Here is a 27,375-nt window from a genome sequence, read left to right as displayed (position 1 = left end):
CGGCGGTCGGGCGGCGGCGGTGGGTCGGGCGGCCGCTGGCCGGGGCGTCAGTGCTGAGGGCGGGCGGCTGAGCGGGCGGCTGAGCGGGCGGGCGGGCTGCCGACATGCCGCTCTTCGCTCCCAACCCCTTCGAGCAGGACGTGGGTGAGCGAGCGGGGCGCGGGGCGGCGGGGCGGCGGCTGGGCCTGGCTGGCCGGCAGGGCCGGGGGCGGCGGGGCGGCGGCCTCCTCCTGCCCCCTCTCCTCTCCCCACCTCCGCCTGCCCGCGGCGGGCGCTGGGCTCCGAGGAGAGGGGGTCACGGCGGCCGGGCGGGGGCCGCGGTGCCCAGCCGGCTCGGTGGGCGGCCGGCCCGCCTGAGCTGGGGTCACGGAGTCGCGCCTGGGGTGACATTTCTTCCCATCATAAAGCCATGGGGCGCCTTGGGAGTTGGTGCCATCGACGGCATGAAGGCGATGACTCGGTTGTTTTGTGTTTCTGCTTTGGCTTATTCTTTCTCGAGCACCAAACTTGCTCAGTGTGTTGCTTTTTCAGGGTATTTTTGTTGGTCTGTTTTTTTTAAACACTATCCTGAGTCGAAGCACTGGGAAAAGCAATTAAATTAAGCTAGATACTAGAGTCAGATTTAGATTTACATTGTTACACTGGAATTTTAGGTAAGAGAAGAATTCAGCGTTCTTGGGATTTTTGTCAAAGCCGGGATGTAAGCAGGTGGAAGAGGCTGTTGTGAGCTCTTCTGTTACCACACCGTCTCTTCTTCGTTGAATATAACTAGTACTGTTTTCTTAACGTGGCTGCAAAGTTTGTGTAATAAAAGCATTCCCTTTCCCCTCACAACTGAGGGGTTTGTAATGTTGACCTATGATTGAAATGAAAGTAGAAACTTGCCAGACCAGCTGCGCATAGCCCAGTTATTTCAAATACCTTGTGAAGTTTTATGTGTGTTTTGCCCGACTTAGCTTCCACATGGCTCTAAATAATGTATTTGCACAAGTGAAGATTTTTTTGAACAGGGAACGGTCACAACTCTGCAGGATTCTTGGGCAGACCTAAATGTTTTAGTCCTGTAGTGTTTCAAAAGTGGCAGTCTGTTCGCTCGTAGTTTCTTAAACTTCGTTGTACATATACTGAGTGTAACTGTCTGTACTTACTACAGTTAAACAAGTGCAGTGGAGTAGGAACTTTGTAATTATTGAGGCTAAATCTTACAGTCCCTTGCCAGGAAAACTTTGTGTTTGCCATTAGGAGCTTTTTAAAAAATTATTATTCTGTTGTAAATTAGACCACCCAGAATATCAGGTTACCAAGTGTGGATAGTCTGTATTTTAACTTGCAGTATTTACGTGATAGTTTTTAAATATGCATGCCAGGATTTAACTTTTTTACATTTTGTTTTCTTTTTCATTTGAAAAAGGAAGTTACATACCAAGAAACCAGTCAAGCTCAGCTGATGGCCTCATGCTACTGGAAAGGAGAGATCCCTTCCCATGGCCCCATCCACCCAGCTGGGTTTTCTTTGATTCACCATTGAGCTGTTTCGGTTCTTTTTAGCAGAAAACTGGTTTGCCAGAAGAAAGTATTTGGATCGTCTATGAAGGTGCTGAGTTTGAAAGTTCAATGACTTGAATCAGCTCAACAAAGGTTGTGAAATGATAGTGAAAAGAGGAAGCAGGGCACCCCTGAAAAAGTTAATGGGAAGAACAGGACCCCGCTTTTGTTAGCAGCAAGCAGTGAGGTTGATCCAGCTTGCCTTTCAAGCTGTACATCTAGTACTGGTCTTTACTTGGGTCATGTTTAGAAAATGTAGGTAAACGCGTTTTTGATTTGCCACAGCTGGTTTTGCTTTTTTAGTTCTCAACCCCTGTGTTTACCTTTTTACAGAGCTGTGCGGAGGTTGAATTCCTTGGCATCTGCTTTGGTGGCTTTGTATATAGTTGCAGTGTCCCAAGATTAACCTATGGAATGGTGTTTTAGAGGCATGTGGTTTCTTTCATCTGTTTTTCTTATTGAGCAGATACCCCAAAACTTCAGTTCTTTAGTGTTAGAAGCTTTTTAATTTCCTGTCTAAATCTGTTCATGGTTTAGTTCATGTGCACTTGCTGTTTTCCCAGCGTTATCCTTCCTCTTAAACAACCTTCATTTCTTAAGTAGTTGCTCCTTCAATCGAGAACAAGCCTATTCCCTTTCATCTTTTGTTTAGTTAGCCTTCTTTCATAAGATTGTTGACATGATCAAGGCAGTAGGAAGTATTTTTCTGTGTAGTTTGACTGGCATCCAGAATTGTGCACCGTATTGCAGATTGCTGATAGCTTGTATGGTAACACTTCATGTTTCCGTGTGCTTTGCTGAAATGTTTACCTGGGGTGTTTTATTCTAGGGTTGTATTTGCCTTCTTGTGGCTGCTTTACCTTGGTGGCCTGTATCCTCTTGTGCTAAACTTGGTGTACTCGTCATTCTCCTCTTGTTTACAACTGCTGAGCACTTAGTTTGTAGGAGAATCTTTTATTGACTCTGAATTTGTGTTTTGTCCTACTGTTACCTTTTTCTACCTAATTCAGTCCTCAAAGGTTTACATTTCCCCTCACGTGTTGCTTTCGCTTCTGCATTTACTAATGATACCTTCCAACTGTCTGCTGGCTTCCCTGTAGGACCCTTGGCTTTGCTGTCAGTACCAGCCAGAATGTATCAATATTGATTGCAAAACTGATTTTTGAGGCATTCAGGGAATAAAGCACTGTAATGAGGGTGGGGAGATTTTATGTTACTTGTAGAGTGATCCAAGAACTGTAGCTAATAAGTCACATGTGGCATCCTATGGAATGTTTCTGTGCAATCTGAACAGACCATTGATGCTAGATTAGTCTTTAATAAGATGTCCTTGCCCAGAAGAGTAGCTGCTTTCTGTTATGAGTCACCATGTTTCCCCTTCATTTCTCATTAATAATAAATTATTATTTCTGTAATAATTCTTGTCTTCAGTGTTTGGTCTAAAGTCTTGCAAATATTTGAGGATAAGCTAATTGGGGTGGGTTTTTTTGGATGTTGCTTGGGTGTTTCTTTTTTTGAAATGTAGGGACACATTTTCCAGTACTCAATCTGTGGCTTTGCCTTGATTTGACCAATCGAAATTCCTAAATTCTGAGCCTGAAATTTTATGGCATTTCTTTCTCAGTTTTGAGATCATTACTGGTCTGCTCCCCCGGCCTGCCCTGATTATTATTTTTTTAATATATTGGAGCCTTACTTTTTGTTTGTTTGGGGTTTTTTTGTTGTTTTTAATTATATTATGAGGGATGCTTTATAATATGTGACTATTGGTAACTTCAGTTTTGGTGCATTCTAGGCTCTGGTGTACAAGTCTCTGTTAAACCCTACCTAGTCTTTTCAGTGGTTTTCTTGTAGTTTGCAGGTTGTCTGACAAATGGAATTGTTTGATTTTCAGGTTATTGGCCAATTGAATCAATGAAACCTAATGTCAGACTCGCATTTTAAGCAAAAATTGTATCCTGAAAAGCCTTTTCAGTGAACTGGATTTACAGTGCAAAAATTACTTTAATATTCTATTTTTGGTCCCATTTTGTTAGAATATTATATCATTATTAAGGCTAAGTGTTATAGTGCCTTGCCAGTAAAAATTTCTGTTTGCCATTAGGAGCTTTTTAGAAAATCATTATTATGGTATTATTATTATTTGTGGGGGATCATTATTATTATGGAATCATTACAGGTAGGGTGGCCTTTTCAGCAAGGACCAAGTGGACCATGCAGTGTTACTGGAAATGCAAGTCATATGACTACAGTGTCATCATGCCTATAATCCTTAATTAAATCAAAGCTACAATTTTCTAATTGGGTTATACAAAGGCAAGGCAAACAAAGGTGCATGGCGTTAAATTTCTGGGTTTCATCCGTATGGTTCTGCTTTATCTTCTGTGAAACAACAATCTGGAATAGTCCTCAATTTTTTTAGTTCTTCACTTTTCATATATGAACTTTGTTTTTACATACTTAGAATGGCTTTGTGTAAGAGTGGGAATATTTATGTGCAGACAAGATTTTATTTCACATAGCTTCGGTGAGCAGAGCAGTCGTTAGAAAATCTTTTATTTTAGTGATGACAGTCTTTAGCAAATGCCATATCAAATTGAAAAGTTCTTTGTGCTAAATCAGCACTTAAGTGCTTGTTTTCTCTAACATCAAAATTGACACAAGTGGGAAAAAAAAGTTCTAGTATTTCTAGGGTTTTTAACTGACATGTTATTTGGCATTATTGGCAAGCCTGGCTCAAGGGAGTTCAGGGCTGAAATAACAAGTTTGAAGGTCGTGTGTGCTAGACAGCATAGAGGTAGAGCTGTTGTCAGGTCAGGATTGCTGATTTCGCTGTGTCAGTGTCAAATGCTAATGCTGTAAGTTAAACGGGATATAAGTTTCCAGCAGAAGCAGTCAGTGAGGCACTTGTGTAACAGCATGATACACTTTTGGTAGGAATCAAAGTGTCACATTGGTTACTTTGGCAGAGATTTCTGCAGAACTTTTGGGGTGTATTCTTGGAGAGTTTAGGGGGCTGTGAGGTTCTCTCAGTTCCTTTTCTTTCTTTTCATGTTCATATAGATTATTTTAAGATTCCCCTTCTTGCCCTTGCAGTTGTCCTTGTGTTCTGCCATTGCGAGTATAGATTCTAACATGTCTGCAGAATTCTTAGTGTTGTATTAGAAGTGAACTGTGTTGCTTTTGTTTTTGCAAACCTGAGGGAATCCAGTGCTGGTTGTGCATGGTGGAAAATGCAGCAGGCCCAGAGAGAGGTGCTGGGTGAACACTGCAGGGTATGGCGGCAGCAAGCTCTGCATGGTGATTCCAGGCTTGTAAGAGTGAACATGTGTTACAACACTTCATTATGAATGCAGATCTGGGACACTTTGGCATTATGCCAGGATCTTTAGAAACTGAAGACTTGACGTTTGAAAAGATGTAAACAGGGAGGCTTTTGAGGATTGCCATGTGTTTCCCAGTTGCATAGCATTAGCCCCCCCCCCCTCCCCCCTTGTCTTTTGGTCGTATTTCTGTGTATTACCCATCCCTTTCTTCTGAAAGAGGGGAAATGTGCAGTTAGGCTGGCAAGGGTGATGTTCCGCTCACCTTTTTGATGTTGTGTGGTAGAGGGATGGTCCTGAAAAACTTGACTTAAGCATGCAGTGGTAAAGCATTACTTTCTCTTCTGGAAGAGGTGGTGACAGTGTTTTAAGGCAGTAGCTTGACAAGCATTTCTTCTTTTGGCAGTAATACCAGCAAACAGTTCCCATCCCCTTCCCAGCTGCTCATTTTACTGGTATCTCTCCTTTCTTGTGTTGGCATAGTTTTTTGTACAGCTGGATGGCAAGTCGGATCAGGGAACTGATCCAGTTAAAAATGATTAATTGTGTTTTTAATTCTTTGTGGGTTTTTAAAAATATACCAAGCAGCAATAAAAAGAAACTAATTTTGCTTTTATCGTGATTTCTGTAACAGTAAGCTCAAGTCTAGTGTTTGTTCATTAATTGGAGGACTACAGAGTATAAGTCATAGCATTTTTTGCAAGTTTATATTCTGTTGGCACTGAAAAGATCTTGGAGAATGCATCCCTCCTACATCTGTTTCTTCTGATCAAAGTCCATGTCTCAGCATCTGTGAAGTAGTTATCCTTCAAGATTATTTTTCAGCTGGAGCTCATGTTAAGCAAAAAAACAGATGCTGTTAAATTTGTCATGCTGGCAGGGAAGGAAACCTCAAAAGTTGTAGGAGTTTGCCATAGGGCAGCCTTCATATTCTCACCGGGATCACATCTGCTCCCAGAGGGCCACATGGGTACAAGAGGAGGGAGTTTTCATTTGACAGGCCTCCATGTACAAACGTGCTGGCTGGGTGAGAGCGTGGAAAGCACAGGAGCCATGAGTAAGCAGTGCTAAGCGTCACATAGTAGCTATGCTGCTCTTCAGGGTGTAGAAGGTGTGGAGTTCTTGGTGAAGCCTGGTAAACATCAAGCCTTCCTGTTGACAGTGGAAGAGTGGATCAGATTAGCATGGGACATCTATCATGGCAGGCAGAGCTGACTGTGATTTCCTCTGAGGGTTCAGGGAAACTTCAGTGTATCCTCTGGCAAGTGTTTTTGAGTCTTTTGTAGAGGACAGAAGTGACACTGGTGTCTACATAACAAATACCTTAAGGGGAGGAGAGGTGTTGATGGGTCCCAACGGGCTGAAGAAGCTGAAGGCCCACAGAGCTGCACCACTGCACTTGTTTTACCCTGTTCCTTATCCGGCACTCTTTGTGGGTGAGCCATTTTTTTGGCTTCGCATGACAGCAGGTACAAAGCGAGGTGCTTGGTTTTGCAGTGTTTACGCTGCAGGGTCAGTTCATGAGCTTGCATTTGACTGGCTTGTAAACAAGGTAATTTTAAATTGCCTACATATTTTTATGTTTGAGCATCTATTCCGGTTTGTTTCTTTGCTGTGATATTTTAGAAGAGAGTGCTTTTTACTAGCAAATCAGGCAGGCGTGCCTTCTCAATGCATTTTATGTGTATTTTGTGGATGCAATTACATTTTTTTCAATAGCTTCTCCAAATGTACATTACCTGATTTGATTTGTTTCCCATTTTAAAAGGAGAGTAGTGGAGGGAAAGAGAAGGGAGTGTGGGAAGAGGAAAGTTTGGAGGACTGGTTTGCAGTTCTGGAGTGTATGAAACGAGAAACAGAGCTGACATGTATGGCAGTACCTGTTCTCAGGCTTGCCCCACTAGTTGTGCCAACCTGTATCGAAGCACTCCAGCATCCCAGCTGAGCTTGTGTCCCCCCCAGTCAGTGGGTGTTGCTGAGAGCTGGAAGAGCCCAAGTGCAGCGTTGGTCATTGCTGTTTGGGGCGTTTTATGGTTCTGAAGACTTGGGTGTGAAACACAACCTTGATTTTTTTTCTTGGTTTCCATGCCTTTTTGTTGACCTACCACCATTTCTTACTGTTTACTGTTAGAGGCTTCCTCTCTGCTTGTGGAAGAGGGGGACTTATGGAAAAAGGCATCTCTAAAATATTCCAGGAATTTCGGGGGGGAGACAGGTTTCAGATCAGGGTGACAGCAGGCAATGCTATTAAATATTGTGCCTGGTCTGTTTTACAGGCATTAGTGCTATTTGTCATTGGAGGACTGGCTTTGTATGCATAACTGATGGCTGCTGTCATTTGATGAGACGGATTAATTTGACTGACAAGTTTTGATGAGAGGATTCACACCACTGGGGATGGAGATGTGCACGGCAATGCTTTTTGAAAAGCAGGTTTAGCTGGCAGAACTTCATAGGAAACACCAGGCTGAAGTCGTGTGCACCAAACACTGTGTTACGCTGTTCTTATGTGGCTGTTGAGTACTTAGGGTTCATGTATCTGGGAAATGTGCATATAGGGGTTGTTTTGGTTTGATTTTTTTTTTAAATAAATTGAACATTAAACTGTTTCAAATTGCAGATGCCAATTTGTTTTCAAGAACAAGCAATGAGTTTTGTGTTAGTGTCCTAAAAATATTGATGCACTTAAAAGAAAATTTAATGATTATGTCCTTTCTGGGTAAGTTTTTAAGAAGGCTTGTGTTGTAGGAACATACACAATATTTGCTTCCTCTGAGTAGTTAGTCTAGCTTGCAAAGATAACCTGTGGCCAAAATTGCAAGTTTCCATTACTCCTCCTTGGTCTGCTTTTACATCTGTAACAAAAGGTATTTACGGTCACTGTTGACTGCTAAGCTTGTGTTTTCTTTGTGGAAGCCATTCTGCTGAGCCAGCCGGAGTATTGTTGAAACTTTTGACTGCAAAACTAAGTAGTGAAACTGGTTATCAGGGAAGATGCTTAATTATACACATGAAATTGGGTATATCCTGCAGTACTGTTGCTGTCAGCAAACCTTGTAATTTTGAAACAGCTGCTATCACAGAGCACCATCACATTAATAGTGAGTGACCATTATGTTCTGCTTTAATCTGCTAAATAGTCTTTAAAATGCTCGTCCCAAAGGGATTTAGTGGCTTCTCTTACTGAAATAAAATTCTGTAGAAGTACTGATTATGGTATCACCGTGATTATGAAGTGCATTCTGATGGGTTTAATATGTAACGTAAAAACCTAAAAGCTCTTATCTTTGAATTTACTTAAAATATTAAACTAGCAGGTTAAATCCTAAAGCAGCAAATGCAATGAATGAAATATTTAGTTTGCTGTTTATAAGCTATTTTAATAGGACTGTGATATTTACATGTGATTAAAATAACATGACTAATAAAAGCTTCGAAGGAAAGCACAAATAAATAACATTAAACCTTATCAGTTAATATATAGAGTGATATGCTGCAAATATTGATAAGGGATATGTTCTTTTGATAGAACAGTCTGGTTTGTATTGCCTCCTTCTGTGTGTGTTATTAATCATTCCATGCCATTTATTTTTCTCAACGCTTGCTATGGCATTTAGATTTTCTTGAAAATGTCACAGAAAAAAAAATACTTTGTGTGTTGAATGAGGCTTTCCTTTAGTCCTAAAGATATCTTTTTGTTTGTTTGTTTCCCTTGGAACACATGAAATATTTAATGGCATGCAAACCTTAGCGGACCTTAAGCAAACTCTAAACTAGGGCTATGACTTCAACTTGGAGTAACTAAACAAACTGTATAGAAGCAGTTTCTTTTTCATAATTTACAGTGTTACATTTCAAGAGTTGTTTCTATTTTTTGGACTTCTAAAAACTTATCACACCTGTTAGTCCAGTGCTGAAAACTGTACATAACACTTTCCAAGATGGCAAGAATTAGTGCTGACCTGTAGAAGACGCTGCCTGTCGGTACTTTGTATGTGGAGTCTCCTTTTTTAGTATGGCTGAGAAGGTGTCTGTGGACTACATTCTAAACTTAATAGGGTATTACACTTAATCAATTTTGTTTTTCTTTATAGAAAAAGCTACAAATGAATGTAACACCAGTGAGGACTGGGGTCTTATTATGGATATATGTGACAAGGTTGCCAGTACTCCTAATGGGTAAGCTGTATCTCAGCATTACAACATGTAATTTCATGTTCATGTGAAGAATAGTGTTTCCGAGAGAACATGTCTCAAAATGCTCATCGTAGTCAGCCACGCAAAAAGTGCTACCAATCTGACACTTCTGCAAGCTCTACAAATACATGTAGATGGCTGTAAAAATCTGAAAGAAATGTTCCAGCAGGGTTTCTAGTAGAACAATTTGTATATGCTGAGTGCGTTCCAATTTTTATGGAGTTTTGCACAGTAGACCAAGTTACTCATATTTAATGATCTTGCATAAATTTTGAGAAGCAACTATGCCAGTAGGAAAAAGTGAACTAGTTTCTTTGTAGAAAATTACCTAGCTAGGACAGTTAGGTATTTACGATAAGGAATTTATCTGTGTTTATTCATTAGGAACAATGGGACTGATGGAGGAGAAAAGGGGAAAAAAATGGAGATCAAACCGTAGATCAGTTTGAATCAGTCTAGCCTAAGCAGTAATACTGAAACATAAGTGGTAGTTCAGTGATCCCATAATGGCCGAAAGTATTTGCTGAATTCTAAAGTAATCTTTTTGAGTGATAACATGTTCTAAATCTTAAAGTAAACCTGAATTAGTGCATAGGTTGAATTCTTCAGTGATCTTAGAATTTCTATCGGTTATATGTAATTTTTAAGATTACTACACTGCACTGTATGTGCATGCTTTGGGTTTTTTTATTAATTACCTTTCACAGGGAATAACAGCAAATCCATTCATTCTGGAATTCTTTAGTCTTGGAAAAAAAGTGTAGAATGTCCTTTGAGTCCTTTATTAAAAATCTATTTTTTTCTTTAGTTACAAAAGACTTTTTTTAGAGGGAACTGTTTTAAATCTGCTTGGTTTGGGGGAGGAGAAACTGTAAAAAAAAGTTAAGTGTTTTTTTCCCCTGATTAGACATGCAAAATATATAACTATATATATAAGAAGTACATCATTAAATCTTAATATATATTTTTGTATCTACAATAAAATCCTAAATTCAGAATTCTAAATGCCAGTACCGCTAGCATATTTTACTCCAGTTTTATGTAGTTTTCTTCCCTCCTGCCTTTCACCAAGAGCCATCTTTCTGAAAATAATAAATAGTTGCCTACCCTTAAATAAATATATAGCTTAGCAACAATATGTTGACTTTGCTGGATTGTTTGTACATGAACTATGACCAAACATACTCATTATTAGGACTAAACCCATATGTTCTAGCTATGTGTACATCACCAAGTAACTCAGTACAGTAAGGCTGGAGTTGTAAACCAGAGCAGTTGGTACTGAAACCATCCATCCAGTTTGCAGTTCAGGGTGTTTGGGGTTGTTTTTCCACCTTCAGAACAGGTCTAATCTCTTCTCTTAAACTTAATATCCACACCAGGTGCAAATTTGTCTGTGGATCCTGTCACTCCTCTTATTCTCATGGCTCCTTGAGAGATTGGAGCACTTTTGCTATGCATAGAGGAGCTTCTGGCTTAGTTTCATCCGAAAGGCAAGAAATGTGCATGCATAAAACTCCACTGTGAACTAAATATGCAGCAGGTGGGAATGGTTAGAAAGATTGTTTCAGAACAAGACTAGTGCTCTAAACCAAAATGTGAATATAAGTGCAGTTTATTATCTTAATATAATGGCATAAAATATTTCTCACTGCTGTACACATAACACATTGGGAAAGACATCTTTTGAAACAAACCAAAACCTTGACAGAAACATCTTTTTTAGTGTTAACAGTGAAAGTTTTGGTTTCATTTCTGCACAGGCTTTTTTTTTTAAGCTTTGCGTAAGGTTGCAATTCCGTGACAACTTTAAATTAACGGGAGAGAGAATTTGTGTTGAGAGGGTTGTCAGATATTTCCTCCAGCCCCTTGTGTGATGGATTCCTGGTGAATCTGATCTTGGCAGTGATCTGGCCAAAAACTAACATGCTCAGTCAGATTGTTCCTTGATCCGGGCACTGCATGGCTGCTAAAGCCTCAGTGAGGAAGGGAAGGGGACTGCATTGCTCTAGGGAGGGACAGTAGGTGACTGTTCCACTGCTTTCATCAGTGACTTTCACTTGTGCCTGCGTAAAGCAACCAAGGAGCCAGAGCCTCAGTGGTGAAGAGCACAGATGGTTTGAGCTGAGTTCCCTGGGTGACGTGGAGAAATGCAGCCTTGCGGAGGCATTTCTGTGCTTTGGTAATATAGCAGCTGAGGTGTACTGCAAGTGAGATTAGTTGTAAAGATCTCACATTAGGTCTTTATATAGAGATTTCATGTTTTTAGGGGGTTCAGATTAATAGTGTTAATGAAGACTTATATGCATCAGCCTGTGTAGCTCATGCATGCCATTAATGCTCATTTAATGTATGAAAAGCCTTAATAGATTAACATTTAGAATGCTAATAATTGTTCTGTGCTGCTCAGATTTTGCTGAAACAAATTATAAAAATCTTTGTGTCCTGAGAGTCTCGAAAATGGGATTCAAGAGCTGACAACCTGTGTGCACGATTTTTAAATTAAATCTATAAAGACCCTTCACAGTAGCCAGTAAAATAACCGTTTATTTAATCATCACTGCTCCTCATTCTTTCTTTTTATGTAGACGTTTCTTTCATTGTCTGTTTCAAATCCATTTCCTCAACTTAATGGCAATTGCTCCCTTTATGACCTGTCAGCAGTTTTATGGAAATTAATACAAAATTCCAGTGTAAAAATGGGGTCTGTGCCAGTCCAGTACACATAGAAGAACAAACAAGTTGTTCAATACTTCCAGCTAGCTCTGGGAAGACTTCATGTTAGGTTACATTTTTGTCAATAGACCCAGTTTTGTTTGCTTACCCAGCTTGAGTATCTGGTATCATTCATTCCACAGATTATGTCAGTCACAGTTATCACTAATAGTTTCCTTGTTCCATTTTCAGAGCAAAGGATTGCCTTAAAGCCATCATGAAGAGAGTAAATCATAAAGTTCCCCATGTGGCTTTGCAAGCACTTACAGTGAGTAGACTATCATTATTTTGGAAAAACTTTGTATTTTTTATGTAATGCAGCTATTAAATGTGTACTGATCTAGTAATACTTTTATGTATCTTCAGTAGAAGTCAGTCAGGGTGTGCATGCTGCACAGCAGATTAAATTTAACTCTTTTATGTATGCTTTTATTTTGGATTATTTTCATTGTTGTCATAAATGTTCACAATTGTATTTCTGTTGTCAGCTTTTAGGAGCCTGTGTATCAAACTGTGGAAAAATATTTCACTTAGAAGTATGTTCTCGTGATTTTGCTAGTGAAGCTCGAGGTATAATAAATAAGGTAATGTTTTATAACCTTAAGTACCGGGGGAGGATTATTTTGGTAACTTTGCTGTGTCTCAGCATAGGAAAGAATTGGCAAAACTAATGTTCTAGTTAATAGGCATTTTCTAGTCTTTGTGCAGTTGCACATACTGCCAGCTGTTTGTCTTATCACTGAAATTTGTGTACTGCAATTTTTACTGTGAGAAAATAAAGTATTAAAGAAGTGACAGGCTGATAATACCTACTTCAGGTTTTTACAAAATGACATAAGCAGTTTTAATTAAAATCTGTGACTCTTCTTAAGCTAAATTAATTCGATAATGGTGAAGGCAGCTTTTCTTGAAGATATTTTTTTATTTGGCTCGAGTGAAATTCATAGGCTGAAGTACAAAGGGAAAACTGTGAGAAAGTTAAATTACATTTTTACAAGGAAAAGGGGAAAGTCTTGACACAACTTTCTTAGTTTCTGGGGATTCTCAGAACGTTGAATGAGGAAGTAAGCAAGAAAGGAAGACCTGAATGGTTAGGGTCAAGCAGCTGATGGGATCTAAATCTGGATGTAATGAATTGAATAAGCAGAAAGAGATTTCCCTTAATTACTGTACCAGTTGAAGATAAAAATGGCTAATGGGTTGGAAAGAAGTTAGTTGTCAAATATATGGGAGGCCGGGAATCATCAGAGGTTGAGCAAAGCAATTAAGGAAACTAATAAAATTGCTGGGAAGCAAAATGAGTTCACAGCTCTTCTGTTTCTTGCTTTGTGTGGAAAAATAGGTCTTAAAGTCCTCCCCTTTGTTCTCATTAGCCACGGTCCATTCTGAAACAGAACATTGACCTTCATGGTCTGACAGCACTTGTGGATGTAAAAGGAAACCTTTAATCCCACTGAAGAATGGTCTACTGGAGTATAATTTATTTTGTTGTTGGGAAATACTTACGTTTTACTCATGTCCCTGGCCCACTTGGAGGAATAATCTTAAGAGGGCAGATAAAATTGTACTTTCTCCCTTTTCTCCAAAAGAAAATTAGTTCAGACAAGTGTAACAAATGTCTTTGTGCTGATACTGAGCCCATCCAGCTACATCTCTCCTTTCAATTAAATGCATGGTTGAGCCCAAACTTGTCAGCGTTCTTTCTGTTCATCATATGTTTACGTGCAAGGCACAGGCTTACAGTGTGATCTGAACTACACTCAAATGAGAAATCTTGCCCTTGCATTTGTGCAGTCCCAGACTCTTATCCAGACAAGCCAAGTGAAACAGATGTAGGTGAGTCCAGCAACCCCAGAATCATTTTTCACCAGCAAGTATCCCCAGGTTGGTTAGTTTGGGTGCTCTGGGTTCAAACTGTAGTCCTTCTCATGAACTGTCAACAAAATCAGAAAGTGGATGGAGCCTGAGGTGCCTCGATCCGTGTTTTATCCTCGTAACGTTGACATGACCTTCACATACATTGGCTGCTTTTCTGAATAGTGGCTCTTTTTGCTCCAGTGAATTTCGTAAGTCTACATAATCACAGGATTAACAGCAGCTGATGTCTAACGTTTCGGAGGGATACTCTGAAGGGTATTCTTTAGCCATACAGTAGAATAATACTTGATTCTGACCTGCTTTTCTGGAGGTGGATTATCACTTTGGGTGGAGTTGTTAGCACCTAAAATTTGCAGTGCTGAATGAAATCGGTGATCCTGTGTAGATTTAGAGTAGCTGTACATTCTGTGGATGAGGATGGAGGAAGGGGAGCTGTAGAGTCTCTTTCATGTGAGAGGCTGGAGAAAACTGTGGGAGCCAGAGGAGCTGCAGGCAGAGCGTGAACTTGATCTTGGTTTGCCCTCATTCCAAGCAGATATCTTCATTTACCAATCTGTGTCCCTGCACCTCAGTTCCTAATTCAGGAGCTGAGTGTGTAAACTGTTCCATGAGCTGGGTGGCACTGTACGTAAGGTGTACCTTTTTGTGAGAGAATCTGAAACAAGGAGACATACCTATATACATACATACAGAGATGGTTCGAAGATCAGGTTTTTGTGAGATCCTGTCACCTGAGAAGTCAACAGGAAGAAATGGGTTTCTGGCATCTGAGGAGAGGACAGCAGAAGTCATAAAAGATAGGGAAGGTATGTTGTCTCGTAGGGAAAGATGGTATCTCATATTAAACCAACTTAATGTGGTTGGGTGGCAAGTAACAATACAAATTAGAAGTAGTGAAGAGAAAGTTGAAGTAAAATGGAGGGTAACTAACAGAGGTGCAGAAGGGTTGAGATAAGCATGGCAAATAACCTGAATTTCTCCAAAACTACTGAGGTGGAAACATGGCTAACATTTGAAAAGTCAGAAAGTTTGTCAGTCTTTTTCCTTAACCATTCCTTAATCACCCACTATTGACTCCACTAAAATAACAGCAGGTGAACTGCCTGCAAGATCTAAGCTTTAGCTGTGCAAGAGAATTTGCCTCAGAGGATTGCTGTATGTGTTGAAAGAGCCCAGATTTAGAATAACTGGTTGTTTGCTAGAATCAGGGAAATCAGAACTACCTGCAGTCGGTTGCTGCTTTGGGATAATGGTGTTGAAATCTGCTATGCCAGCTTTCCAACAAAAGGATGATGCTCCAGAAGCTAAGTGTGTTATCTGTAGTAGCGGAATCAGTGTATAAAAGACCATATGATCTAGGCTCTGTTTTCCTTTTTTTTTTAATCAGGACATTTAATAATTATTAAGGGTGTTTATAGTAAAATGGTTTTGGTAACAGAATTTTACTGAGAGGGAACAATTCCTGTTCGTTTTGAGGTACGAGCATCTCTTTCCATGCAATTTTGTCTTCTAGGCTCATCCGAAAGTATGTGAAAAGCTAAAAACTCTAATGGTGGAGTGGTCGGAAGAATTTCAGAAAGACCCACAGTGTAGCTTAATATCTGCAACTATTAAAGCTTTAAAAGAAGAAGGTGTAACTTTTCCTGCAGCAGGATCGCAGGTAAAAGCGGATTTGGAATACATGGTACTGTTAGGTTCACTGGTCCTGGCGGCGAACAAAGGAAAAGTGTTCAGACGAAATCTTTTGTGCTTTCGATCAGAGGAGAGTAGGATCCTTTTTTGGGTTTGGTTGCCTCTTTATGCTGAGGTTCACCTTTGTTCATTTTGGTTTTTTGTGTCCTTGGCTTCCTAAGAAAAATATAACAGACTAAAGGCTGTTTCATGATGCCCTTATGAGTTGTTTCATTTTAGATCCTTTCTTTACTTCCAATAATTTTTAAAGCTTCATTGAGCAGTCACCACCTTAACTCAAAGCAATTCTACGCCCACACTTTGTACATGGTGTTTCATGGTTCTGATTGCTGACTTGGAGCGCATAACCTTCATTTTTCTTCAAAGAGCCTCACAAAACAGGGTAATATCTGGAATGGAGACATTTGTGAAGGAGATCTGTACCATGCTTTCCTTTTCCAAGCCTCCATTTCTTGTTCATGCCGCTACCTGCCCACATCAGGAATTGTTCCTGCTCTGCAGTAGGTGGGGTGCTCCAGCCCCTAACCCTCACCCTTTGTATTTTACTTCAGGTAGCATATTATGCTTAATCTTATAGCTGGCAGATATGATGACAGGTGGTTGGGTTTTTTTTCTACACTTCATTATTGATGCTTCTAAATATTTTCATGTTAATTACAAGTCAAGTGAAGATCAGTCCTGAAAATGAGAACTACAGCTTCTATTACGTATTCCTTAAATGAAGTTTACTTTTCTCTGTATTAAACACAGAGAGGTTTTTTACTTTTACAGTCTTTCCTTCCTCCACAAAGATGTTTTCACTTCTAAATGTAGGACATGTGTTAAAACATATGGAAGAAACATGGAAGATCTAGAGTACTGGCAACCAGTTATGCTTCCTTTCGTACAAATACATATGAAATGATATCTTGATGTTTTTACATCAAGCAAAGCTGAGATCTGTTAGTATTTGGTGCACTTGTAGGATTGTTTTCTAGGACCATTGATAAGTTCTAGACATGGCTACTGTCTGAAACTTCATTCCCGCTATGTGCGGGAAGACTTCCCTGTCAAAATGAAAACTCTTGATTTTACTATGCTGTGAGGAGACTTGTATTATTTAAGCCAGCAGCTCCCAACTTGATGTACATTTGCTCTTCTTTCCCATTGTCCCACCAGCAGAGAGATAGGGTGGCTTTTTGCTCTGATATGGAGAGAGATCTCCCTCTTCATTAAGTCCAGCTGCTGCCTAATAGCTTGGATCTTTGCAGCAGATGTAGGACTCCGAAGAGCTTTTCTTCCCTTTGAAAGGGAGGGGTGGAGGACAAAGGTGGAAAGGGTAGTCATTTAAATGAGTAGCCTCACTTCAATAAATGAGGCTAAAATAATTGTTTAAAGGAGATCAGTTATTTAAATATAGGTCTGATTATTTATTTTACTTTGTTTCTTACTGAGAACAAAATAAAATATGCCTGAGATTCTGAAGAGTGCTTATTTTTTCTTCTAGAAGGTCATCTTGATTCAGTAATGAAATGCTACAATAAGGCAGCTAACCGGGAACAACTTAACACTAATTTTTTTTTAAGTATATAATTATAGAGCTTGCTTTTTCATTTTTAACCTGAAAAAGATCTGCTGTTAATACTTTTGCAGGCTTCCACAAATGCTGCTAAGAATGGTTCATCATTAAGTAAAAACAAAGAAGATGAAGATATAGCTAAAGGTAAATGGCTAGTCACAGGCTTGGGTTAGACTTGTGTCCTGGAAGTTTTGTTAAAATGCACAGAAATAGGAAGTTGTACTCTCTTCTGCTGCATCAAATTGAAAGTAAGGGCACAGCAGGTTGGGAATTAGTATACTGTATCATTCCAGGTGTTTTCCTCATGGATGAGGATTTGGGGTAAAATACATTCTTCCCCATCACATAGCCATTAGCTTTGTTTTGTGACTGCTTTCTCTCCAGTGAGTTTGGTCTTCTCCCTTCTGCAGCCACATGCTTTATTTTAGCCTATATCTTGATGTTTTTGGGTTTTTTTTAAAATCAGAACATATAGATGTTTGTTTTCTCTCACCTCTTTCTTGGATATAGTTACTGTTGTTCAGATATCATAGTGAAGAATTTATGAGTATTTCTGATCGTGCTAATGATGCTACTGACATTAGTAGTGTGTGCACCGCTTCTAGTGGGCTGTACCATGAAAAGCAGAGGTTTTTTTAAATGATTCATAACTTGTGCATGATTATGTCTTGTCTTTTTAATCTTGTTGCTGCGCAGAGTAAAGCTGTTGAAACACGAAATGTGGCTAGTAGTTTGGAGCAAAGATCTTAAACTTAAAATATTAGAGAAGCAGATACAGACCATGTTTATAATATAGCAATATTTTTCTTTTTTTATTAGGAAAGCAAACTGCCTTTGTATACAGGGATAAAATATACAAACTTTTTTTTTTCCCCTCCCCTAATTGTAGCTATCGAATTGTCTTTGCAAGAGCAGAAGCAGCAACAATTGGAAACTAAATCCTTGTACCCATCTGCAGAAATTCAGCAAAACAATCAGAACTCGAGGAAGGTGCGAGCTCTGTATGACTTTGAAGCTGTCGAGGACAATGAGCTCACCTTTAAAAGTGGAGAAATTATTTTTGTATTGGATGACAGGTATAATATACTCAAGATGAAGGTGTCTTTATTCCACTACTGTGTTTTCTTAGGATATCAAATTTTTCCTGTGATGCTTTTTCCCCACATAAATGTATATTGTCACTCTGGCCTCCCTCAAATCCCTTTATTTTCTGCCATTCTTTCCATACTCCCAAGTTTTTGACCTCAAGTCATTTTTGATGCAGGGAGAACCTTGCTCTATTACATTGGGTATTTCATGCTGTCGTGTAGGTCCACTTTGTAGTTTTTAAGATAAGCGTTAGCTGGTTATAACATGTGCCATAAGAATGTGTGTACACATCACAGTGCTAAATTCTGGCTGCTTTGAGAAACTGTTAAATCTCTGGCTATCAAGCATCATGTTTGCTAAGAATAAAACTGAAGAAAAAATACTTAAAATATTTTTTGTTATCACCGTTGCCTCAATGATATCCGAGAAGCAGTACTTCTTCCCTGCTAATGCTGTTCTCATTTAATAGAGTTTGACAGCTCAGTTATCTCTAATGTTAATCCCCACTTGTGTACTACTTCTAAACTTTTAGAAAAAGCTATAACGGGCTGTCATCTAATCAGTCAAAAGAATTGAAGAGTTGTGTTAATTTTTGAGTGATTGCTACTGAATGATTTTACTTCCTTCAATCCCTCCTCCCCACCCCTCTGCCCCAGCTCCTGTCTTTGGCTTTGCTGGTAATCTCTACAAATGTTCTCCATTGCCTTTGTTACTGGATACACAGGGAAGCAGTGTAGTGGCTCTCACAGGTTTTCTGTCAAAAGCCCAAAATATGTCACTGGCACTAAACGTTGATATTCAGAGTTTTGTAATACATCTTTGTTTCCCCAGTGACACCAATTGGTGGAAAGGTGAAAATCATAGAGGCGTAGGACTGTTTCCATCTAATTTTGTGACTTCTGACTTAAATGTGGAAACCGAGTCAGGTAAGTGAGCTACTAAACGCTGACAGATAATTTTAGAAAGGTGGGCTTACGATGGAACTACTAATTAGTCCATCAGCAAAATAATTTTCTGAAATCAGCCCAGGGAAAGAATTCAGAGACATCCTGCCCTTGTTTCAAGCGAGCGAGCAAGCAAGCGTATACCACTGCTGTAACTCAATTTAGCAATTTCTGTCTTCTGATTCTCCTCTTAAGTTGTTACCTTTTCCTGTTCGAGAAATTCCATTCAATTTACCATAATTCTTTGTCAGTAACATACTACATATGAATGCAGTCGCTTGCCATTTAAAAAGTCAAAGTCTCTTTTCAGACGTCAGACCTAGTATGGAGTAACATTCATACCTGTGTCAGTGGTTTGTAAGAATCACATCGTTAGCTTTATTCATGCTCATGATACCAAAATAAGTCTTAACACTTACGACTTGACTGAAAGTAACCACACATGTGTTGGAGGTGGTTCTAGATGCTAATATGACTCAGGAGTCTTTCCCTTGCTCGGCCTAGGTTCATAATCAGGCTAACAGCCCAAAGGAAGCAGCTTGTCAGAACATTTTCTAGGCAAACCCGTTTTCCCTTCTGCAGCAGCTAGGTGCATCACTGCTTAAACTACTTATTCAAATTTCTCTCTCATTTAAAGAACTGATGGAAAGCAAGGAGAAAATGTGTATTTTAAGGTAGCATAGTAACACAGCTACAGAAAAGAAACTAATGTTTGTTCTTTCAGCAACTGTGGATAAAAATTCTGTTCCTGAGGATGCTACAGAAGAAATTAAGAAAGCAGAACCTGAACCAGTTTATATAGATGAGGTATGCAGTCACTTTCAATATAAAATAATTGCTGAATACATTGGTTGAAACATTCTTTTGTTACTGAATGTTAGCAGATGATCCTTTTTATATTAACTTTTTAAATTTGAAAATAGAAACAGTCTCTGCCGTGCTTCAGAGATAACTGTTCTTAATCTTTACCTTTCAGGATAAGATGGATAAAACACTGCAGGTACTTCAGAGTATAGATCCGACAGATTTAAAACTTGATTCTCCAGATCTTCTAGACTCAGAAGGTACTTTGAGCACTAAGTTAGCTAGTTGTTTTATTTCTTCTGACAAATACATTTTGTGGATTAAGCTGGTAATTAATTTGCATTTATTTTAAGCTTAGAGAACCTGTGGTCTGTACTAATAGTGTGTTGTATAATAGCTTACTTCACAGTGAGAGCATGGGGCTATATGTATAACTAAATTTTCTAATAGTTGCCAAGCCAACTCCCGTGTTTAGCAGAATAATTTGCATAACTACCAGTTAGTGTAAAATCCCTGATCTTTGCAGGATCCATCCACCTATCAAAACTCTGCTTGAAATAAGCAATTAATTTTATGTCAAAATTTCTCCAAAGTACTGCTGACTAGGAGGAAGTTAGTTGAGTTTGATTAAAGGCCAGTTAGTTCAAGGTGTGTAATAACAATTGAGTGTACATTAAAAAAGCGATGTTCCTAGAATGGAGAAAGTGAAAGCAAAGTTCTACAGTACAGCAGATCTAGACAGATTCATAGGCAGTTTAGATTGGATATTCCAGTAGGAGATGAAAGTCTTAGATCTTGCACAGCACAAGCAAGAACGCAGAATTTTCCGTGTTTTAGCAGTAGTCGTTCGTTTGAGAGGGTAGAGGGGAAAAAGCAGAGAGGATGACAAGGCAGAATAACCGAAGTATTTTTTCTGTCTATTTGGGCTGGAGGAATGGGACACACGTGATAACTAGGTGCACTCTCCAATTTTGTGTGCTGTTTTAGTGTACTTGGATAAAGTATTTTTTGACTGTTTAAACTTTTAATTGGGCAAGAGACTAACTACCTTGACACTTTTGTCTTCACAGATATTTGTCAACAGATGGGTCCAATGATAGATGAAAAACTAGAAGAGATAGATAGGTGAGCCGTAACATGTAGCTTCTGCATTGTTTACTTTGATTTAATTTAAATCGTGCAGTTCTGGTTTTTTTGGTTTTGTTTTTTTTTTCACTTTTATCTCCCAAGCTAGAAAATCGTGCAAGAAAGAAATTTTGACAACTCTGTTCTGATAACGCTTAGGGCTGAGGTCCCAGTGTGTGTAATAAGGTTTGATTGCTGCTCTCCAAAATTCACTGCATAAGTTGCTGGATGCCTTTTGTAGTAGCATGTTTTAAGTGTAGCCTTTTGCAATCTGTCTAGAGCTTGGTGCTCTCAGGCTGCTGCTGACTGTCCTCCATGACAGAAAATACTATTCAATGCTGTCTTAACCTCTTCCCCCTCAGACTCCTAGGGATATCTGAGGTTGAAAAGAAAAGGTAACAAACACCTGTGGAGTTGCTTGCGTTATTGCAGCTGGGGAAGAACAGTTGTTCACCATTTGGACTCTCCTTCCAGTCCCATTGCTGTAAGAGAATGGCGTAAGGAACAGAATGGCAATTTTACAATGTAGATGTGCAAGAAATTGATCATCTACCTTTATAATTTTTTTCCCTTGCATAGTCAACACTGTTTAATGAACCACTCTTCTTTTTTTACTATGTTAACATTAGATGTTAGAGAAACTTAGTGTTTGCGTATATTTGTTTTGAAACAGAAAACATTCAGAATTATCTGAATTGAATGTGAAAGTTCTAGAAGCTCTGGAGCTTTATAACAAATTGATGAATGAAGCACCGATGTATTCGGCCTACTCAAAACTCCACCATCCTGCACAATATCCACCTACATCTTCTGGTGTTTCAGTGCAGGTCAGTATCCCTTTCTGGAAATAGGGACTTTCCTAATATAGATTTCTACTTAAAAAGATGACAGCAAAAATGAAGTGTATGCTTTCTTGCTAGCCTACGAACAATCTGATATTGCCTGGTGACTTCTTATAGCCTTTAGAATAAAATATCATTTATGCACTGGAACAGGGTACTTCAATTTGCAGTTACCTGCTTGTACAATAAGGTACACTTGTTCATTTTGCTCCACTTAGCAGAAAGATACTGTATTGAAAATACTAAAAGATTCCTCTCCTAATTAATTTTCTACAGTTAGAAATGTGTGGTTCAGCAGCTTGGTGGATATTCTTGCTGTGAGTCATGTCCTCAGTCTAAAAGTAAAATGTTACCTTCTTATAACAAGGATGTGAGTGAGCTTTAATATTAGTGCATTAATCATGAGTGCAGTGTACTTTTTCTAAACATAGAAACTCTAGTCTGATTTTAGTTCTTCCTCCCCCCTTAAGAAATGAACACGTTGTCTTAGGGGGTATAGTTGCTCAAAACTGTTTTACAGTATCTCTAATGTACCATATTGGTGTTTTAAGAAAACAAAAATGGAGGAAAAGAGAGAAAGATTCTTTTTGGAGAAAGCACAGAATGGGTGTTTTTACTTTAAGTGAATTTTACTTTAATGTTAATTGTTCAGTGGGAAAAGAATAGTTGCCATAGCAACTGCTAGATCTGAATATATGTCAGTTAAAAGTAATTCTGTGTCCTTAACTCCTGGCAAGGATGGAAAATTTATTATATTTGGAGGTTAAAAAGTAATTTAAGCCAAAAGGCAAGTGAAGTTTACTATTTCTTCCAAGATGCATGCTTCTGGTGGTGAAAAATACAAGATAATGGTAACCTTGCTGAGCTTAGCATAGTTACTTGGTACAAACCTGTCTGTTCCTCAGTGTCCATATACTACCCGAAGTCCAAAACCAATGAGCAGCATAGGCTTCTGTAGGCTGAGTGTTATAACACCTGTTCTACCTGAATTTTGAGTAAAGACTTGCATTACTGTAAACCAGAATTAACAAGAAACTCAAGTTTTTGCTTTCCTTTTGTGTTATAATCTTAGAATAGTCTTATGTTTCAATTTCCAAAATGTGTGAAATAACAAATCTCATGTGGCGCCCATGTCCTTACTCAACTCTGTGCGTCAAAATATGTAAGGATTGAACATTTACAAAGAAGAGGCAAATGGGAGAGAAAGAAATAAGGTTTCTGGGAAGGGCTGAGGTCTTGTACGTGGTACAAAAGGTTCTTCTTTTGAATATTAAGCACTGATCTCGTTAGCAGTGCATTTGTGAAGAAGGTTCTTTATTTGTGAAATAAAGGATGCCTATTTAAAACATATTATGAAAAATTAGTTGATGTCCCTTCAGCCTTTGAACCCTAACATACTTGTTTATTGTAGTGGTATTCTGTGCCACGTTTGCTGCTACTTAATTGAAAATAAAAGGTATAAAATTACATTCTTTTTAAATTTTGTTTTATTTACAGTCATACCCTGTACAGGCACCTAGTGGAAACTACATGATCCAGGGTGTTCACCAAGTCACCATTTCCCCAGGTTATAGCCTAGGACCTGATCAGATGGGGCCGTTGAGGTCTCTGCCTCAAAGTATAAATTCTTCTGGAGCAACTCAGCCAGCTCAAGCTGCCTATTTAAGGTATTGCCTCAGCAAACTGTTAAATCACCTTCTTCCTGGTGCTAATTTTACTACTTTGTCTAGAGGTTGGTTGTGTGTTCTTGGGATATTTATGATGGCATGTAACACTGATTGTTTTGAAAATATACAGATTGCTTTTGGACTAAGCAATATTCTTCTTTGCAAGCCTACTTATCAGATAAATAGATAGGAACTTGTCAGAATTAGATTTGTTTTTGTTTTGTTACAGCCCAGGACCAGATTCTGTGTTAAACCAGACATACGTGAACCAGAACCCTGGCCTTCAGTCAGCTGCCAGCACAGCTGCTTACACCCAGCAGCAGATGGGAATGTCAGTGGATATGTCAGCTTACCAGAATAACACATCGAGTTTGCCTCAAGGACCAGGTTATCCTGTGGCAGTTCCTGCTCATTCCGTTCTACAGCAACAAACAAATTACCATCAACAGCCTCTCCTTTAAAAACAAACCAGCTCGTATTTCTGACTTAATGAATAAATGTTGCCTGACCTAATGATTTTTATGAATACCTGTCATGGATATCAAAATACGTTTTCCTTTTAAATAACCCAACTTACCGCATTAGGGTGATGCAGAGTAAAAATATGCATCAGATCTGATTGTTAAGCATTTGCATAAAGATAACTTGAACTAGATTAGCTGATGGTTTAAAATAGTTTCAGATTACTTTGAGCCCTTATTTCGGTGCTTTCAAGAGACGCCACTTGTGAATCTTAAGTTAAGAGACTGTCCAGAATAATTTTATTTGAAATGTGTTTCTTGAGGAAAACTTGAGGATGCCTAATCATTGTTAATGTGTTGCTCTCATTATGCATTGCCTCCTCTGGTATCTTGCTATAATCTTCCTATCCAAGTGGCTTTAAAGAATCTCTGCAGATTTAGACCACTTTCCCTCTGCGCTGCTGTAGTGAGCTTTACAATAGGATGCGCGCTGCGTGATTGTAACAACTGCATGAGTTCAGCAGATGAGAGCTGGAAGAGAAAACTATTTGATATTTGTGACAGCGAGGACCATGTACCTACAGAAATAGGAGAAATCAGATTTTTTTACAGTGCTGCCTGCTAGTTTTGCGGTAACTGCGGAGAACTTCTGTTGTGTTTCTCTTGAAGGAAACAGGTGGGGTTTTGCTAGAACTCGCTTGAGTCTTTTGGCAGAGGTGGTACTGCAAGCACACGTCTCCTTCCAAGAGCAGGCAAGGGGTGCTCCCAGCTGACTGTGTGGGCACTCTGTGGATACAAGGTGCTGAGCCAGAAACTTGTACAGAATCTCTTATCTTTTCCTTTTTGGATGTATTTAGAAGTGAAGGAGTATTGCAGTTCCTTGTGGTAAAGGAAGGGGGCTCAAGAATGTTTGAAGCTTCTTAAGACTGTGAGAATCTGCCTTGTTCCCTTTCCAAGGGGGAGCCGAGTGGAACAGGAACCATCTTTATGGGACCAAGGAGTTCTTCCCTCTCTTGGATTTCCTTTCTCTGCCACCATGCCTAAATAAATGCCGATTGCAGTCAGAGAAACTCTTAAGCCATTTGGAAAAGGTGTATTTAATGCACTACTATAGGCAGAATACATGAGCTTTGTGAGTGGGATTGTGCTCCTCATTTAATACAAGGAGTGGTTGTGTACTGAAAATGGCAGATGTGTCTTCAGAAAAGGAATTGCCTTGGAACTGTGGAAGTGTAGCATTTGGTGGCCAAGAAAAGAAATTGAAGAATTTCTTCCCTGATGCACTTTTTTAATGGGTGGGGTTTGTACAAGTGGAGCAGATGAGCTGAATTACCTTTCAGGAATGTGGGATTTCTTTCTTTTGTTGTTTCAACCTCTGGAAAAAATCGCATCATTTCCCTCCTTTTACCTACTCACTTTAGCATAATCATATTTATACCTACTTTAACAATTTTATGATGAGTAATAATCTTTAGATTGGGAAAATAATGGAAGCAAATTGCTGATAAAAACATCTTGATTAAATGCATGAAACTCCCAGATGTCTGAATAAGTATGTTTGGTGTATAAATTTTCTACCAAATTGGAGCTATCAGACTGTAGACTGTTGTTGAGGAATAAAAAACACTCTTCACTCAGCGCCACCTCCATTTCTTTTCCATTTTATTTAATTATTTAGTGTCATGACCTTACTCATTTGCAGCCTTATGCTTATGCAATGAGGTGTACAGTACCTGCTCTTTAAAGCATTTTTTAATTTAAATTTGTGCAATTGGAAGGAAGCTTTTGTCTTTCCTTTTGACATGACTTTAATTTGTCCTTATGCTTCCCTTTGAAGTAGCTTAGCGTAAATAACACGTGTTGCAATACTGAAGTACTTTGATAACTTGTTCCTTGTGTTCTTTAAGGAAAAGAATTAATTTCAATGCTGCTGTTCAAAATTCTTATTGTTTGGAGATTTTTTTGTAAGAGTTTACTTTGTTCCAAGTTGGTGTGTAGTCAAACTAAACCTTGCTTATATCATTTATGTAGATTCTCCATGTTTGCTAGGAAATTGCGGCTGAGGTAGGTATTTTTATGGGATTCAAAACTTTGGTCCAGCAGAAATATTGAGTATCTTAAATTGAGATAGCTAAACAGATGTGATTTGATTATATTCGGTTAATTATTAAATATAAATAATGTACATACTCATTTGTCTGAGATTTTTCTATGCAGCTACATATATGCATACTGTTTAAGCCTGAAATTTTATAAAAGCAGGATTTGTCATTGTCATCTCTTATATTCCTAATTCTGTGATATGCAACTTGTAGATAGTGTAAAATAAATTAATTATTATTAAAATAGTGTACTGAGAGGGTTTTGGTGTTAATAGGATCTGGTTTTTCTCATCATACTTCTATACATTATCATATTTATTTTTAAGGCCTGATTGTAACTGAACATGCTGCCAAAGGATTTATCTAACTTCAGATTTCTACATTAGGTTTCTACCTACTGTTTTATATCAGGAATCAACGGTAGAGAACTGCTTTTTCATATAAACTCTTAATGGTTAACATAGAAATTTGTGCAACTTTATAATGAGAATTATATTGTAATACATTTGTTTCATGGGCGTTGAAAATATCAGTACTAGATAATTTTTCATCTGGTATGAGTTGGCAACCTATTATGTCTAAGTTATAGTCAGCTGAAAGCAAGAATTGAATTTGTCTAATATCACCATGCAGAGACATGTTTTGAGAAATTGTGGTCTTTCATCCAGCCTTGATGTGACAAACACATTGTCTGTTTAATTTGATAAAGAAATTGCAAATGTAAGAAAATGACATTGTTTCTGTAATAAGTAAACCTTAAAAATAATATTCTGTGTTCGTTTTACTTCAGGTTTTGTTTGTAGATGTTCATGGACTTGTGGAACAGTAATTCTTCTGAAGGCTGTCCTTTAGAGAGGAGAGCTGAGCAGGATGTGGCTGCAGCTGCAATCTCTTACATGAATTATTTTCTGATAGGAAGGTATTTTTTTCCTTATTTTTATCTATGCATCTTTTCTAAGGAATAATAGGCACTACTCTTGCTTACATTGAACACTGTGATGTATCTGTTGAATGAATGACTTGTTAGAATTTATGGCTCTTACATTAAATTTTGTATGAAGCTGACTCAAACTGTTTTGAATTGGTGAAAATGGAAAATGAAGGGAAGGAAACGCTGCTGGGGCAGGGTCTGAGCACGGCTGAGCCTTCACAGTTCTGCTCCCTTCACCATAACGTCTTCTGGTCGGCTAGCGAGCAGTCCGGCTCCCAGCGAGCAGCACGCCTGAGCTTCGAATTCAGATCAAGGTTCTGCTTCTTTTTGGTTTGGGGTTGAAGGTGACTGGTTAATGGATGTATCACAGTTCTTACAGAAAATGATCTTAAAGAGTTTGCAGTATTAAAAATAGGGGGTCTGTTCTATTGGACTATCCATTTGGCCTCCTGTCTGCGATATGTGTGCATTGCCTTGTGAGAATAAACCAATGTTTAACACA

The 27,375-nt window shown here is 38.8% G+C and overlaps 1 protein-coding gene across 5 annotated transcripts; it reads left to right on the top strand.

The window, feature by feature from the left end:
- STAM2 (signal transducing adaptor molecule 2) lies at positions 1–27,375 on the top strand. 5 transcript variants are annotated; one of them, XM_055811539.1, is made up of 14 exons: positions 1–144; positions 8,963–9,047; positions 11,973–12,048; positions 12,269–12,364; positions 15,172–15,318; positions 16,983–17,052; positions 17,798–17,984; positions 18,829–18,923; positions 19,666–19,748; positions 19,918–20,005; positions 20,816–20,870; positions 21,544–21,697; positions 23,210–23,379; positions 23,609–27,375. In XM_055811539.1, exons 1-14 carry the CDS (start codon positions 105–107, stop codon positions 23,838–23,840), a joined length of 1,578 nt encoding a protein of 525 aa, XP_055667514.1. In that variant the 5' UTR covers positions 1–104; the 3' UTR covers positions 23,841–27,375. The 5 variants fall into 5 exon arrangements, with proteins under 5 accessions (XP_055667514.1, XP_055667515.1, XP_055667516.1 ...); XM_005242345.4 differs by lacking the exon at positions 1–144 and adding an exon at positions 362–1,594; XM_055811540.1 differs by lacking the exon at positions 12,269–12,364.

The sequence above is a fragment of the Falco peregrinus genome, chromosome 8 (assembly GCF_023634155.1).
Source record: "Falco peregrinus isolate bFalPer1 chromosome 8, bFalPer1.pri, whole genome shotgun sequence".
Classification (NCBI taxonomy): Eukaryota; Metazoa; Chordata; class Aves; order Falconiformes; family Falconidae; genus Falco; species Falco peregrinus.
Note: the sequence above shows the minus strand (reverse complement) of the source record. Positions and strands in the feature narration are given on the sequence as shown.